Source organism: Rhinichthys klamathensis, unplaced genomic scaffold (assembly GCF_029890125.1).
Source record: "Rhinichthys klamathensis goyatoka isolate OS25496 unplaced genomic scaffold, OSU_Roscu_1.1 h1tg000244l_1, whole genome shotgun sequence".
NCBI lineage: Eukaryota > Metazoa > Chordata > Actinopteri > Cypriniformes > Leuciscidae > Rhinichthys > Rhinichthys klamathensis.
Window position 1 is genome coordinate 480,907 of NW_026606766.1, and position 18,266 is coordinate 499,172.

At 37.9% G+C, this 18,266-nt stretch overlaps 1 protein-coding gene across 1 annotated transcript in view; it reads left to right on the plus strand.

The window, feature by feature from the left end:
• Positions 1 to 18,266, plus strand: part of szt2 (SZT2 subunit of KICSTOR complex) — a 131,426-nt gene that overhangs the window by 23,465 nt on the left and 89,695 nt on the right. Inside the window, exons 20-31 of the mRNA XM_056266108.1 lie at positions 224 to 338; positions 421 to 537; positions 1,502 to 1,702; positions 5,255 to 5,352; positions 6,408 to 6,546; positions 6,962 to 7,195; positions 7,415 to 7,622; positions 13,199 to 13,326; positions 14,275 to 14,524; positions 16,742 to 16,913; positions 17,004 to 17,096; positions 17,943 to 18,021. Of these exons, the coding sequence (XP_056122083.1) occupies positions 224 to 338; positions 421 to 537; positions 1,502 to 1,702; positions 5,255 to 5,352; positions 6,408 to 6,546; positions 6,962 to 7,195; positions 7,415 to 7,622; positions 13,199 to 13,326; positions 14,275 to 14,524; positions 16,742 to 16,913; positions 17,004 to 17,096; positions 17,943 to 18,021 (1,834 nt within the window). The remainder of the gene's footprint in view (positions 1 to 223; positions 339 to 420; positions 538 to 1,501; positions 1,703 to 5,254; positions 5,353 to 6,407; positions 6,547 to 6,961; positions 7,196 to 7,414; positions 7,623 to 13,198; positions 13,327 to 14,274; positions 14,525 to 16,741; positions 16,914 to 17,003; positions 17,097 to 17,942; positions 18,022 to 18,266) is intronic.

Here is an 18,266-nt window from a genome sequence, read left to right on the forward strand (position 1 = left end):
GCCTGCTCGTGTTGTATTTGTTTATATCCGTTTCAGAGACGAAGAGAGTTCTGACTTTTTGAAGAGAGATTATTTTTCTTTGCTATAAGAAATTGTGCTCAATAACACCAGAAAGACTTTGAAAATATGGCCAAAATATGACTTTAATGTATTCAGGCATTTTTGCTGAGAACTTGCAGTGCCAAAGCTTAGGGAATTTTTTTTTTTTTTTTCTCCACTTCAGATTTTTCCCTGTGATCTGTCGTGCATGACCACAATGATCACTTTTGAATACCTCATTCAGCTGTGTCAGAATAAAGAGCAGGTGTGCCCTCTCAACAGCCTCAAAGATGCTCCAGGTACAAACGTCCACCATCACATGTCTCCTGCACACCGTCTCAATCAGTTTGGATGCTCAATGTGATGTGGTAACTCTTGCAGGCGAGGTCCCCGCCGCCGCTGACGACTGCATACACACTGTGCCTTTCCAGTTTGACCTGATGAAACTCTTGCCCAAGTGCCAGCAGATAGAGCTCTTCTTCTACACCTTTAGCCGAGGTACGACTTGATCATTCACCCACCTCGACCCTTCTTGCATTCATATTCCGGTGACACTTTACAATAAGGTTCATTAGTTAACATTAGTTATACCATGGTCTGGGTGAATACTCGATTCTGATTGGCTGCAGGGTGTCCATTAAAAAGTGATAGAGGACACCTAGTAAAGGAGTTCCGGTGAAACTGACTGTTTACCGTTCGAAATTAATAAATAAATGCGCTGGCTGCATCAGCTGTGAGTAACCATAGCAACAAAGTAAGTTAGCTAAACTGAAGGGTTCTACGAGCTGAGCGGACTATAAATATCTCCGGTTGCTAGGCGTAACCAGGGAAACCAAGTTATTGTTTGTAAAAACTTACGATTTCGATTGTAAAACTAATTAAAATATAAACTAATGTTTTAAAAATGTGTTATTTGGCAAGTGACCATGTTATAAGCGGGTTAATGCCCTTCGAGGTGTCCATTGTCTAGGTATTAATGGACTTCGGCGGAGGCAACCGTCACGCCTCGCCATCGTCCATTAATACCTAGACAATGGACACCTCGTCGGGCATTAACCCGCTTATACCATGGTCACTTGCCAAATAACACATTAAGCCAATTACTTAATGTATTTACTAACATGAACTAACAATGAGCAACACATTTGTTACAGAATTTATTATTCATTGTTAATGTTAGTAAAAATACAGCTGTTCATTGTTTGTTCATGTTAGTTCACACTGCATTAACTAATGTTATCAAATACAACCTTTGATTTTAATGACATATTATTAAATGTTGAAATTAATATTAACTAAGATTAATAAATGCTGAAGAAGTATCGTTCATTCTTAGTTCATGTTAACTAAGGTTGTTAACTAATGAAACTTATTTTAAAGTGTTACCCATTTTCCTTTATTCAACCATCAAATCAGGGCGTGGTTTCACTGTGTTTCTGTTGACCTTTAACCTCTGCTGCAGAGGGGCAGGCGGATGTATCCCATAGTGCCTCCTCTTTGCCCAACGACCTCCTCCTCAGCCTCTTCCACGGCTCTCTGCAGAACGAGCTCAGTGATCGAGAGATCCCACTGACCGACGAGGATCATGTGGCGTTCATGCATCACATCCTGGAGCGGGAGAGAGATGGTCATGTGGCTCCATTCTCACTACCTGTCATTAAAGGTGATTTAATTGTATTTTTTTTTTAATTCTGGTGTATATGACGATCATGCAGGGAAATACAAATTACACTACCATTCAAAATTTTTTGGTAACACTTTACAATAAGGTTAATTTGTTAACATTAGTTAACTACATTATTTAAAATAATTAAAAACTAGCAATGAAAAATCCCTCTAAAGCATTTATTATTCTTAGTTAATGTTAACTTTGAACTTTCTTTTAATCAAAGATTCCTGAAAAAAAATGCTTCACAGTTTCCATAAACAAATGAAGCAGTGCAACTGTTTTCAACATTGATAATAATCATAAATGTTTCTTGAGCATCAAATCCTCATATTAGAATGATTTCTGAAGGATCATGTGACACTGAAGACTGGAGTAATGATGCTGAAAATTCAGCTTTGATCACAGGAATAAATTACACTTTAAAATATATTCCAATAGAAAACAGTTATTATAAATTGTAATAATTGTTCACAATTTTTACTCTATTTTTGATCAAATAAATGCAGATTTAGTGAGCACGAGATGTCTTTCAAAAACATTAAAAAAATCTAAGCGACCCCAAACTTTTGAATGGTATAGGGATGTGCCCGAAGCCTATATCCGAATTCGGAAAGGCACAGAAAATGAGTAATGTAAGCATAATCCCCTAAATGGACTACAATTAGGCTTGCTGTGGTAGTCGGTTACATTACAATACATCAGATTTCACTTATCATGTTAAGATAGTTAGTAGGGATGACTGACAGGATGATTTTGGAGGATTTGGTGTGAAACCGATCCTGAGCGACATTGACAAATATCTTATCTCCCTATAGACCTTATGTAGCCACGCCCCTTTTCCGCGCTGAGCTCATTGTCTTTTGACTTCCGGTCTGTATTTTCACAGCGATCTTGCCTAGTTATGAATGAACGGCTCGTTAAAAAAAATTCCCAAGGTCCATTTGTTAAGATATGCTTTACAATGCTTATCATAAACATTACAATGCTCATGATAACTTTAGTTAACTCTACAATAAGTAAATCAACTTCACCAGCTTATTACTCCTGGACAGCGATGCCATAGAAATATACAGAGCAACCGCAAAAACGGAAGTTCAAAGACAATATTCTAAAGATGGCGGCGCCCTCGTTTCTCTGGTGCATAAGGTCTGTACACAGAGAACACGCAAATTCGAGCAAACGTGCGTTCAAAAGTGATTTCATTACCCCGCATATTGATTGCGGCTCCCTGATGCCTGCAAATTAGATACAATGTAATTACCCAACTATAGAATTGACCTATGGCCAAGCCACGCCCCCAAACACAATGAGCCAATCACAGTGCGCATAGCTAACCCAAAACACTCGGACATTCTCTGGTTCCACGTCCATTGAAATGCATTGCAGTTAGTCAGTTTTCATTCGTTTTTTTATGTTTTTTTCTTATCATTTTAAAGGAGTAGTTCACTTTTGAAAAAACTTTTGCTGATAATTTACTCACCCCCATGTCATCCAAGATGCCTATGTCTTTCTTTCCTCAGTCGAAAAGAAATTACGGTTTTTGATGAAAACATTCCAGGATTTTTCTCCATATAATGGACTTAAATGGGAACCATACGGTCCAAGGTCCAAAATACAGTTAATAACAGTTTCAGATGCAGCTTAAAATGTCTTTAAACGACACCAGACGATGAATACGGGTCTTATCATGCGAAACGATCGCTCATTTAAAAAATAAATGACAACGTTTAAGTTTTATAAGCTCACATGCCCGCCTTGCTCTGTTCTGTGTGACTCTCCTGTTCGAACTCGTTCATCAAAATGAACAAATCTTTTTTCGAGTCATTTGATTCATTTAACGACCGAAATGAACGAATTGACTCGGAAAAAGATTTGTTCATTTTGATGAACGAGTTCGAACAGGAGAGTCACACAGAACAGAGCAAGGCGGGCATGTGAGCTTATAAAACTTAAACGTTGTTATTTATTTTTTAAATGAGCGATCGTTTCGCTTGATAAGACCCTTATTCATCGTCTGGTGTCATTTAAAACCATTTGAACAGTTTGCAGTTTGCATTGAAACTGTCTTTTGGACCTTGAACCGTTTGGCTACCATTTAAGTCCATTATATGGAGAAAAATCCTGGAATGTTTTCATCAAAAACCTTAATTTCTTTTCGACTGAAGAAAGAAAGACATGGACATCTTGGATGACATGGGGGTGAGTAAATTATCAGCAAAAGTTTATTTTTTTAAAGTGAACTAATCCTTTAAGTTTAAAATGGTCAAACGGTGTACATGCAACTCCGACACTAGGTATCCCGAGAGGCAGGGCGCCGGTGTGTATTTTTTACCCTTTCCCAAGCCACATCTCAACCGAGATAAGTGTCTGCTCTGGATAAAGTTATGCGGTAGACCACAACACCAACTAAACGTGGTTAAATTAAACAAGAATTAAACAAGGATGTCTACATCTGTTCTAAGTCAACAACGTATTTGAACGTTATCTTTAACATCTCTAACGTAACCTTAGGCTAACGTTAGCCTAACATCAGAAAACTTTGATGTTAGCTTCTAGCTGTGTTGTACATCATGTCACTTAGCTTCATTAACGTATCTGTAAATAACCGAGATAAAAAATGTTAGCAATGTTGTGCTGAATGATTCATGTAAATACTGCAGTGCATGAACAATGCTGATCCTCTATCTTGTTGTCTGAGATGGTGATGGCAACGTTTATCACGTTTACACTGTGTCCTGTAAATTTTGCCTGGAGCTGAAGCTTTTCATCAACCTTCTCAACAATAAAATTATTAATATAACCCTCCAATGAATAGTTAAGGCCCTTTTGGTGACTTCGAGATGATATATAATCTTTCTGTCTCCAAAAATCATCAATTGCCTCCTGTGAAATGTCTCCTACTGTGACAGCGCCTGTCACCGAATGTTGACTGTTTGTCCAAGTGAGTGGAGGGGGCGTGGCTTAGCCAGAAGTCAATTGCGAGAGAATACAAAAGCATTGAAATATATTTTTTTCACCCCATCTCAAATTTTTCCCGCATCCCTTTAGGGGCTCAGAAAATACATAATTTCCTTTCCGAACATAGTATTCGGTTTTCAGGCACATCCCTACTCCATTAATATTGGTTAACTACCATGATTTAGGAAGGATAGTGCTCCGAACTATAACGGAGCTAACTTCACTATAAACCACGGCTTCATGGGGTTTATTGCGTAAGTTTGTCCTAATAGAACTAAAGTTGTATTAAACCCAGAACATTTCCTTAATTTCTGGAAAGTGGAAACGGATAACAACCCCAGGTGGTTTGTGGTTTGCATTTACTCTTGCCAAAGTGTTTGATAAATTGAATAGCATTGTGATCAGTGAAGGACAAACAAAATGTTTTAACTAAGTAGATGATTAAAAAACAGCGTAATTGAAAGACTTAATGCTAATGGATGCCAGACATCCTCAATGAAGCTTTAAGTGATTCATTAACAATTGATAGTGACATAAGAAGAGATTATTATTCTCATTATGTTATTATCTGTGTGTGTGTGTGTTCAGAAGAGAGTTTGAAGCCTCCGGAGAGGCAGGACACTGTTCTTTCTTTCCACACTATAGGAAGCAGTAAAGATGTGACGGGCTCCTCCAGCACACTACAGGTAATGCCATCTCATATTACATCTCCACTAGAGTTCAAATGCCCGTCCACACGTGTGTGTAAAAGCTAGTTGCGTCCAAATGACACGCTATACACTGTGCACTTATAAACTATGCATTTATGCACTATGTGCTATTATTGTGCTATCATTCAACCATGTAATTTAAGCTGTGCAGTCGAGTACATGAAGTGTCTAACATTCCACACTTTTTTCCCCTGGTTAATTAAGTGCATCATCCGGGTATTTAAAGTGCACTTTTTTGTTGTTTAATTTTCAGTGTGAACGCACTACTTGCACTATTTATACTACAAAACAGCATAGAATAGTGCATAATTATGCAAATTGGGACAAACCCACTGTCTTTGACTAAAATTATAAATGCTTTTGCTATCATTTTTGATTAATCTCTGCATCTCTGCTGAATAAATGTTATAATTTCTTAAAAAAAAAAAAAAAAAAAAAATCCTGGCCCCAAACCTTTTAGGCCGTGAGACGATTGATTGGTACCATTTTGAGGGATTAAACCGCATGGTGATTTTTGTGTAGGTATATGACCCTGTATTTGAAAAATGTGTGATAGCATTAGATTCAAGGTAGTTTTTGGTTACGGAGGACGATTTTCAAACATATGTCAAGAAAAAGGATAAATGAATTTATCTTTAAATAAATTTTATAAAAATGTATATTTTTTTTTATAAAATTATAATTTTTTTTATAAATTTTTATAATAAAAAAATTATATTTTTTTAAAATAAATTTTTTTAATTATAAAAGGATCAATTTTTCTCTCTTGTAGTCACTGAACACCTTACCTTGAGGTAGGATGATATAAGTGTTGATTTCTAATGAAAGCTACCATGGATCGGATGCTATCACACATTTTCCAACTCTAGAGATGTGTACCTTCATGAAAATCAAAAATAAATTTAATCCCTCAAAATGGTACCGGTAGCCCAAATTTGGGGTCCCATCTCATGGCCTATTTAAACAGTAGTGTTTTTATCTTTCTGTTGTTGGCAGAGTGGTTACAGTGTGTGTTTCTCTGTTCCTGGCAGAGTTTCAGCAATGCAGATCTTGTGGATGACGAGCCAGCTGGCCTGGAGCAAGACGGCTTATCTCCTCACTGGAAATGTTACGCCAAATACATCAGCCATCAGCAGATCCTGCTCACATTCCTGCCAGCTACATTTACAGGTGCATCATCTGTCAATGCCACACCAATTAGAACTCAGTTGTCCTTTTAGGTTTGCACACATCATGAGATTAATGCTTTCTATTTAGCCGTTTACACTCTTGGCTGAAAGCAAGAAACATGCCCACAGTTTACCAAACTAGTATTACCAACTGGTGAATGTTGTATTTAATACTTCTTTAATACTTTAATACTTGTAAATGCCATTGTTAGAGAACATAAAATAAATTTGAAACCATATAGATTGCTAGAATTTTTTTTACATATATAAATATAAATTAATAATAATTATTGTTGTTACTGTTGTTGTTATTGATAATTATTTATATAATTATTAATAATTATATATATATATATACACACACACACACACATACATACACAAACACACAAATATATTTTATTTTGATTGTGCAGATGTGCAGCTTTTGATGTCATCTGGGCTGGAAACTGAACCTCCAATCAACAGCAGCTTCCTGGAAGAGGATGAGACCTGTAGCCACGGCAACGGCCAATCACAGGCAGACTCTATCAGCAGTTCAGCCAATGGAAAACATGGAGAAGATGTCAGGGGCCACCCTGCGTCCAGAGAGGGGTCCACAGCTAAACCAGAAGCAGCGTTGGAGACGTCTACAGAACAAACAGATGCAGGTTTGACACAACAAAGTTGCAATAATATCAGAAACCAAAACCAAACAAGGGACTTTACAGGCATTTCACATCAGGGTTATTACAGTTAACTAAAACCGTTAAAGAACTTTTTTGTTACTTAAATGTTAACTGAAATAAAATACAATATTAAAAACTTAACATGGCCTAACATGTCTGGGAGAGATGTTTATCTCCATAACTCTGTCCCATAACGTTTAGCTTCAGAAGAGAAGGATGGTGTGCAGTTTATGGAGCCTCAAAAGCGAGACTGTCACATCACGTTCAGCAGACAGGTGTCTCAGCAGAGCGGCACCGACGCCACTCGACCTCGCTGCCCCATCTACATCTACAACTGCTCACTGGACTCCCTCAAAGAACAGCTGGTCCATCCGCGGTCGGGACGGAAGCCCAGAGACGTCTTCTTCAGGTACTGAGACACACATCCACATGAAAGCTACATGATATATTGAAGGTCTCTGGTCATCAGCTCTGTTCCAAACCCCATAGAGCGGCCTTCTGCCCAGGGCCGGATTAAGAGTTCAGAGGCCCCTGGGCACAATGTCTTGTTAGGCCCCCCCTTAGGCAGGCCAAATGTATATTTTGTCCAAGGACATTTTAATATGGCATTAACAGTTTTACTGACTTAAAAGGAACTTTGTTGTACTATGCTGGAGTAAAGTTCATAAATGGTCGTTCTTTCCCATAGGAATTTGTAAAACTATGTTGGGTGGACCTCTGTGTCTCTAGGGGGGTTCGGGGGAAGAAAATTTTGTACATTTTAAGGTTAAATGCATCAATCTGGTGCTCTTTGAGAGATCAAAATTAAGAGCTTCAACCCATGAACTGCTCGTTGAACAAAGAAAAAGCATTGATTTGTACCAGGACAATAAAGAGGGCTCAAACATCTTTTTAGTTATGAGAGTCTCAGTCTACATTACATTATCAATGGTGTTTTAGGATGCCAAACAATTATTATAATAATGTAATAATGATTTATATAATTATTCCTATGACATAAAATCCATTTAGCCTATAAATGTACTATAAATGAAAATGAATATTTCAAAAGTATATTTTAGTCTACATTACACTATAATACAGGAAAATTAAAATACTTTTGTCCTAATTTCTTCACTTGCAAGAAATAAACCCTTGAGCTTTTATTTAGGAGAAAACACCAGATAACCATGCTGATCGCGTGAGCAAAGTGCACACTTTTCTTTAAATCACCCAGCACAAACAGGATGCCTATTCTTAAAGTATTGTGCTGTTTTATAAAGGCACAAAGCCATATCATGGTTTCGAGACCTTTATGTTAGGTTATACATTTTACATCTCATATGTGTTGGGAAAAGGGAGAAGAGAGAGTTCGGCAAAAGGCGAATTCGAACTCGGGTCGAGCTGAAAACTCGGGAAAAAACTGCTTTCATGCACTTGACACGCTAGGACCTACGCCACTGTAGCTATTCCGTGACGGGCGTCTTTTTACTTAAAACACAGGCACTTAGTGCAAATATACGCTCCGTTATCTAAAATATTTTTTTTCCTTCCCCTCGCTTGGGCCACAAGTGCGCACGGCGAACTTGCAATGAATACATTTTATCAGACCGGCCCTCGCGGCCTCGAAACACTACCAGCCCACCGGGGAAACTCCCGACTCTCCCGATTGCCACTCCGCCCCTTAGATGTCGTGGGCCCCTGGGCAAGTGCCCAGTTGCCCTAATGGTTAATCCGGCCCTGCTTCTGCCTACCTAGACAACTACCTTCCAATACAGCATCTGAAATCTGAAACATCTGAAACTTAAATGCTCTTTATTAACAATAAACACTGCATGCTTTGAATAAAAGCATCAATAACATTCTTAAAGCACTGATCATGCTCTTATTCATGCAAATGCTTTTAAATCGTTCAAGCGTGATAAGACACAAAAGAGAACTGGCGCGTGTCACACAGACAGGAGATTCACAGACGCGCGCCAGTTCTCTTTTGTGTCTTATCACGCTTGAACGATTTACTCGTGTATCCTCTTATATTAGTTAAATGAAGTCTTAAATAAACGTAAAGAGTTGTGAGAAAATGGTATTTGTGTCAGATCCACATCATCTGCGTCAGGCCTTAACGTGACGGCAGCCTAATAAACCTGCTGCTGTCTGTCATTTAAATTAGCCTGGCTCCGCCCTCCTACGTACTTCCGCTCAATTTTCATTTTCCTTCAGTACTACGTCTGGGATTGTGCTGTATTCTTTGGCTTTCTCCGATCAATTTTTTTACCGGGCCAATCAGCGAACAGAGGGAGTGGCTGAGGACGATGACGTTGATGTCGTGCGCTAGTTTGAGTCGTCATACGTCACGACCAAACGTCAGCGATTGGTTATGGCAGATCCAATAGTTTTAGACTTCAACAGAGGACCCGCCTACAAGGAAGTTAACGCTTGTCAATGAAGCGAGGCCAGACTCTCTGTACAAATGAAATGTACGAGAGTCTGGTGGGACCAGGCTACATTTAAAGTCCCCCTGTGGTGTAAATCCAGCTTTTAATGTTGTTTATATGTCTATAGCCCTATTCGCACGGGATTAGTATAATCTGGGGACCTCGTGTGAATTTGAAATTACCCACCCACATCTGAATTTCGTGTGGCGCATTCGCACGGGATAAGCGAAGCCTGTGATTTTACTCGAATTTACTGACTTATCTCCCGGATATGATGTCATTAGGCTATTGCTTGGAAATGTCTTGTCGTTATTATATGTCTAGCTGATATGATATATCATAAACAGACGAATTGTCCTTACCGTATGCTGCTATACATGTCATTCATCTCGATCTAATCATTCTTTTTGTTTTTGCTCTTCTGATGATTTTCAGCTTTCTCTTTCTGCAAATTGTATAGTTGTATGGTGTATAGCGATATGACCCAGCACCCAAAATACTATCAAAACACTCCAACGCAGCCTCTATTCTTCGTGAAAGATGGATAAAAAAGCGCACAGGAAACAAAAACATTGAAAAAATTATAAACCACCCCGCCAAATCACAGAGATGCCGATTCGCACGGGACTAATATTATCACAGGACCTCGGTGTTCGGCGAAATATGGTTGGTCATTTGCGGGGGAATTTTTACTTTACAAATTACAGACATGGCCGATTCGCACGGGATTAAGATCACAGACAACCTCCGCAATTATTACAAATGACTAGAGGTCACCAGGTAATACTTATCCCATGTGAATAGGGCTTCTGTGGTGTTTTTAATATGCTTTAAGACAAACCACATGCTAATTCATAAGTCAACACCATTGTTGAGTATTTTCTCCTTAAAACGGCAGTGAAACAAAGACAAAAACGCGGTCTCAAAAGTCTCAAAAACGCGGTTTGAAAGCACTAGTTTATTTATATAGCACTTTATACAATAGATTGCTACAAAGCAAGCAGCTTTACAGTATTAAGCAAGAAAAAATAATTAGAATTACAACTTCATTATCTACTATAAAGCAGCTCTCCAGTTTGTTTTTACAGAAGAAATGAACCAGAGAAGGTTTCCACCTCAAAGAAAGCAGAGCCACACCTACCTATTATGTAATCGCCACGGACCAATGGTAGTTCGAAGATATTTACAAGTCAGAGTCAACTTTTCTGTAAAGTTTGCTTCGAACTCCAGAAGAGATCTCCAAAACAAGCTTCATTTTGAGCTGATTTTGATCGAAATGATGTCACACGATTTCACATGGGCCTTAAAATGTTGCCTAGGTAGGCAGCTCGCTATGTTTTGGGACAGAGCTGTTGTGTTTAATCATTCAGAGGCCATCATGTGGTCATCCTAATGTTTTACTGTCTGGTTTCTCTTTGGATGAGAAGAGCTCAAGAGACAGACAACTGGGAGTTCAGTCAGCAGACCAAATACAGGTAGCCCTGCTCACTGCTTGCTGCTGTTGCCCTATAGCGGGAGCGGGGCGGCGGGGGGGGTACGACGGGGCCGTTTCGGCCCTGTTACACTAAGGATGGTCCTTCTTTCTTTCTCTTTCTCTGGAGGGTTTTGCTATTCTAGGAAGGTGACTGAGGGGGTATCAGGCTTCAGAAGATTTAGGTATGGGTATGAGGTCTTAAAATAACAGAAGGAAAACAAACTTTTATCTGTGTATATGCACTACTGTTCAAAGGTTAGGGCTCAGTTATTTTTTTGTTGAAGGAAATTAATACTTTTATTCAGCAAGGATGCAGTAAATTGATCAAAAGTGACAGTAAAGCCATTAATAATGTTACAAAAGATTTCTATTTCAAATAAATGCTGTTCTTTTGAACTTTCTATTCATCAAAGAATCCTGCAAAAAAAATGTATCACAAAAAATTTCAACATTGATGATAAGAAATGTTTCTTGAGCAGCAAATCAACGTTAAGTGTTTTTTTGTTTTGTTTTTTACTGATCATGAGACAGTCGAGCTTTGCAATCACAGGAATAAATCACATTAAAAAATATATTCATATAGAAAAACTGTTATTTAAAATGTTACGATCTGTGATCTATATTGTTATTGATTCAGGCGCGCAGTGATTTAGATTGCTCTACGTTGTCTTATATGTTTTAAGACCTCATTTCCTGCTGAGGGTTGTTTTCTCTGCCTTCTGATGTCCAGTACCTGTCAAAAGTTTGGACGTATTTGACTGAATGTCTGTTTCTGACTTTCTGATAACATGTGGAAAAGGAGAAGTAATACGACAATGCATATCCATCACATGTGCTCCACGTGTTCATGCATTTTCAATACAGTTTCAACGGCATCCCAGGATGCACCTCACGATTAAGCAGAGCTGGAATCTAGACATAAGGCAGCTCAAATATGAGGGAGGCTTCATTTGTGTCACATTTCTTTGCAATTTTTCAGAGTTTTTGAAATGGTAAAAGTGATTAGATGCGTCCAAACTTTTGACTGATAGTGTACATACTGAAATTTGGAGGTTAGTTCCCAACATGTAGACATCATTTACATTTAGGACATCCCAAGACATTCAAAATTAGGGTGAAATGACTGGATTATAACTTTTGTCCTCTTTATTTATGAAGTTAGTAGTCTTTGAAAAAAATGAGTCTTTGTTAATCTGGTATGTTCAACTGTCTTGGTGGTAGTGTCTGAATACTCAGTGCAACAAACATTTTAGGGTACATTTTATGTTCGTGTCCTCAACGTCTTGTTTTCCACCTCGCTTTTCCTTTTAATGTATTTTTCCTGCTTTGTTGACCACAAGAAATAGTTAAACCTATGCCATATATTCTAGGATATTGTTGCTTCATGGCTGTAAACCTGTTTTGCATGCTCTTAAAGCTGGTTTGATATTTTCCTGTCCTCTTCAGCAGCAAACACGACTAGTACCGGTATTTACATTTGATGATGCTTTGGACGGTGTAGATAAATGTAATACTATTGCACTGGAGTGCTGCTTGATATAAGTATTACACTCAGGAATACCGATGTATCGGCCGCTAATATTTAAAATGAACACCATCAGCAATCATCCATTTAGAACTTATTTTAAATTATTGTGTTTAATAAGGTCAATAATCACCTTCTTTCTGTATGTAATGTAATAAATAAAGGCAGACCCAAATGAATAAATTCAGAAAATTAGAGAGCATGATTGTTTTCAAGATGGTGCCAATATATATCTTTTTCAGAATCTGGTAATAAATCGCCATAATATAATTTTTATTTCTTTTTTATTATTTTCTAACATTGTGCCTGTCGTATAATGTAGATCTGATTCAACTGCAAAATGGAGATCTGATGTCAAAAGTTCAAATAAGTGATAGAAAGTGCCAGTTTTCCAGAGTGGTGCTTCCCTATATTAAACATGTGGGTGAATATTTGAATTAGATATCCTGCTGACTATTCCTGCTGCTTGTCTCTGCTATTTAAGGCTGGTGTCTGGTGTAGTGTTGCAGGAAATGTGTGGCAGATTGTGGCCTCGTGTTATCTGGTGTGTGTGTTTGTGTGTCTCTTGGCAGGTCAATCTCTCAGGAGCGCAGCAGCGCCTCCTCCTGGACTGAGCTCATGACGCACCCTCACAAACACAAGGAACTGGCCAACTACTGCAGCCTTCTACAGGAACACTACTACCAGAGCTATGTCAAAGGTCACACACAAACATATGCATATATACGTATAGTTAGAATTAAACAAATGTGTGCACATCCAGTGGGCAAAAAGCTCAATAAGGGTGCTCAACCACACGAACGAAAAAAAGGAAAAAGTAGAAATATTATTTAGTGCATGTTCTCACCAAAGTTTTTTTATATATATATTATGTTTCTGGACTCAATCGCCATTGTGAATAATGAATTACAAAAAATGTAATTAATTAATGATTAATAAATAAATAAAAAGTCTCAATGCTGTAATGAGAATTAAAATGTCAAGAAAAAAATGTCACAATGCTAAAAATAATCTTCCTATTTTTGCTTATTTATTTATTTCAGCTATATGTATAAAAAAAAAACTTTGGTTTACTTTTCATATATATATATATATATATATATATATATATATATATATATATATATACCGGTATATATATTAATTAAATGCCTTTAATTTAGACTTTAATTTTAAAGGTGTTTAATTTATTTATTTAATATATATATATATTTTTTATGTGTAATAGTCTAAAATAAAATATTAAAAATATGCTGCAGCTATATGTATAAAAAAACTTTGATTTACTTTTCATATATATATATATATATATATATATATATATTATATTAATTAAATGCCTTTAATTTGGACTTTAATTTTAATGGTATTTATTTATTTAATATATATATATTTGTATGTGTAATAGTCTAAAATAAAATATAAAAAATATGCTGAAATACATAGACAAATATACATATAATAAAGATGTATAAATTCCTAAAAAAAATGTATTTCAGTAATGTGAATTGGGGCAGAAAATGTGTTTAATTTTCATAAAAATGTTACAATTAAAAAAATCTTATTAAGTTTTCTTTATGCAAAATGCAATTAGTGTCATTTTCATAGCGAATGATTTCATCAACCATGTGCCTGTGTTGATTGACAGGTGTTTACCGCAGTCTGCAGCAGGCGTACAATGTGAGCTCGCAGGACGTTCTGACGGCCATGGATTACTGCGAGGAGTCGCTGCAGGAGATCGACATCACTTCCTTCCTGCAGACCCTGTGCGGACACGTACGTGTTTTCCGTGAACGTCACGAGCTGACCTGCAAGTCCAGTAGCAGTCCCACCACCTTCATCATTGGCGAGGGAGAGGATGATGGAGCTGACAGAGCCACACTGGTATCTTCATCCAGGTACTGACCACAGAGCAAAGCATTGTGGGACTTTTTTTGTTTTCATTGTATTTAGATATTGTTTGTCAAGTCACCTTCATTTATACAGCGCTTTTAACAATATAGATTGTTTCAAAGCTGCTTTACAGTGATAATAGGAAATTAAAGTAACAGAGATTGTTTTGGCTTTAGAATAAATATATTGTCCAGCTATAGTTAGTTTTGATTGATTCATTTCCGTTGCAAAGATCATTAGTTATTAACTTAGGGGCCGCCGGCGCTAACACAACAGAAAACCCTTAAAGGGGTGGTTCAGGATTTTGGACATCGGGCCTCATTTCCAAGTTAGCCTTAGTGTTATTTATCAGTGGAGACAGTTTAAAAAAAAAAAAGTTCATCCAGTCGTTCTAGTTGCATAGTTCGCCGGTGCTAGGCTAGCGCGAGTCAACGGTAACTGCTAGCCTGCCATTAAAAACAGTTTTACCCACTCCACAGTACACCAAAAGCAAATACATTATAACGCCAGACTATTGATGTAAATGTCTGTTGAGAGAATAATGTTAGAAATCAAACTACTCTTGCATCTCAATGATCGCATTACATTTACAGGCGGAATTTTACTTTGCTCCGGTTAGTAGCGCTGCGCCGAAAAGTAAACACAGAACCGAAGCGCAGTACAGTCGGGACTACCTGCACTAGCTCTCTCTCTCTACCTCTCTCTCTCACTACCTCTCTCTCTCTCTCTCTCTCTCTCTCTCTCTCTCTCTCTCTCTCTCTCTCTCTCTATCTCTCTCACTCTCTCTCTCTCTCTCTCTCACTCTCTCTCTCTCTACCTCTCTCTCTCACTCTCTCTCTCTCTCTCTCTCTCTCTCTCTCTCTCTCACTACCTCTCTCTCTCACTCTCTCACTACCTCTCTCACTACCTCTCTCTCTCTCTCTCTCTCTCTACCTCTCTCTCTCACTACCTCTCTCTACCTCTCAATTTAATTTAATTTCAATTTCAAATTAGCTTTATTAGCATGACTGTGTAACACAATGTTGCCAAAGCATATTAAATATAAATAATAAAACAAACAGTGAACATATATGTATAAATCATGTCATATGTAGCATTGTAAATATATAGATAAATAAACACAATCTATCTTAATAAATAGATAAATAAATACATACCTCTCTCTCTCTCTCTCTCTCTCTCTCTATCTCTCTCTACCTCTCTCTCTCACTAGCTCTCACTACCTCTCTCTCTCTCTCTCTCTCTCTCTCTCTCTCTCTCTCTCACTAGCTCTCACTACCTCTCTCTCTCTCTCTCTCTCTACCTCTCTCTCACTACCTCTCTCTACCTCTCTCGCTCTCTCCATCTCTCTCTACCTATCTCTCTCACTAGCTCTCACTACCTCTCTCTCTCTCTCACTAGCTCTCTCTCTCTCTCACTAGCTCTCACTACCTCTCTCTCTCTCTCTCTCTCTCTCTCTCTCTCACTAGCTCTCACTACCTCTCTCTCTCTCTCTCTCTCACTAGCTCTCACTACCTCTCTCTCTCACTCTCACTAGCTCTCACTACCTCTCTCTCTCACTATCTCTCTCTACCTCTCTCTCACTACCTCTCTCTCTCTCTCTCTCTCTCTCTCTCACTAGCTCTCTCTCTACCTCTCTCTCTCTCACTACCTCTCTCTCTATCTCTCTCTACCTCTCTCTCTCACTAGCTCTCACTACCTCTCTCTCTCTCTCTCTCTCTCTCTCTCTCTCTCTCTCTCTCTCTCTCTCTCTCTCTCTCTCTCTCTCTCTCTCTCACACTAGCTCTCACTACCTCTCTCTCACTACCTCTCTCTCTCACTATCTCTCTCTACCTCTCTCGGTTGGCTTGTTAACTTAATATCACTCCGCCGCTGCTGTAGAGTGCGCTAATAAATACAGGGAACAAAGTATAACTATTGCAATGCGATGCAAGAGTAGTTTGATTTCTAACATTATTCTCTCAACAGACATTTACATCGATAGTCTGGCGTTATAATGTATTTGCTTTTGGTGTACTGTGGAGTGGGTAAAACTGTTTTTAATGGCAGGCTAGCAGTTACCGTTGACTCGCGCTAGCCTAGCACTATGCAACTGGAACGACTGGATGAACATTTTTGAAAACCGTCTCCACTGATAAATAACACCCAGGCTCACTTGGAAATGAGGCCCGATGTCCAAAATTCGGAACCACCCCTTTAACCCAGTTTGTATTTTGTTAAAGTATTGAACTGGAGGACGGGAGCGAAGCTGATTCCAGAGGAAAACTCTCTGTCCCCTCCTCCCCGCTGGACCTGGATGAACCGAAGTCTCAGAGAATCCCAGAATTCCCTCTGTCTCTTCTCCAGTCCCAGCAGAAGTGTGAAGTGTATCTTGATTTGCATAAAATCATACAGGTACTGCAGACACCAAGTGTTGCAAGGGATGTAGAAACATCATCTTTAAAAGTGTATTAACGATGTCACGCATTCTGTTCATTTTTGCAGGAGAAGTTCATGGAAATTGGTGCTCAGTATTTCAAGACTGTACCGTCCAACCCACATTATTTCTTTTACTGCCTTCCATCTTCCAAAAAAGAGGTGCGTTATGGAAATATTTTAGCATTCCATTCCTTTCAGTGATTTTGAAAATGCATTTTAATTTTTTTTATGAGATAGGAAGACAAAATAAATACAAATTAACACCTTTCTATTGTGTTGGAAAAATAAGCACACAGCGTGAACAATGTAGTCTGATTCATGAGAAAATGTCTCTAATGAGGGAATAATTCATGAGTTATCGATTTTAATCAGTTTTATCCATCAGAGTGCTTACTTGGGTATGTGTTTTTTTCTTTCTTTCCCGTATTTATACGGATTTCATCTCTGCAAGCACTGTGAGTTTGGGTCGCTTATAACATGCATTTGAAAACGCAACACACTTTCTGTAGTTTAAAAGCAAAGAAATTAAGGCAGCCATAAATATTAGTATTGTAATTGTACTGTTTTTTTTTTGTGTAAAATATTATTATAATTGTTAAATACTTTTTTATTTTACAGTACAGTAGTATTATTGCAATAGTAATGCATTTTTATTGATTTGTGTCATTTTAAATGTAGTTTTTAATAATAAAAATAATTAAAATGATGGCACAGTATTAGTGTTGTGATATTAAATGGATACTTTCCTTCCTTTTTTGTCCTTAGCTCATCACATTACTGGATGTTTATATGACAATATGTAGAACATTCTCAAAAGAGTTTGGTTTATTTTATTTAGACAACCCTTCTCAAAATCACAACTGTGTACGAAACTCGGATAGTCTTACACAATCAAACGTTTGACTGTCACATTAGCACTCAACTTTACAGCCAGAGACCTTGTGTACCTGAATGGGACCTTAGACTCAGTACCCGTTTTCCTTTCCTCTCTTTCATCTTCTCCAGGAGGACTCGGACAGGGAAGGAGAGCGGAGACCCAGTGAAGAGTGCGAGGTGTCTGAAGCTGAACTGGCTACAGAAGACGGTTAGACATCATTTATGGCCTTTTTAATCAGAAATATCTTTCATATCTAAGGGTCCAACTCAGGCTGTTTTGATAAAGTTCACGTTCAGTAACTAATTTGACATTTAATGCCATTTGTAACATATTTAAAGGTGCACTTAGAAATTTTTCCCTCACTAAATATGTGTTATGCATAAAGAGATTAATAGTAAAAAAAAAAATCGATTTAACAACCCAGTGAGTTGAATGGAACTTTAACTCTTTCC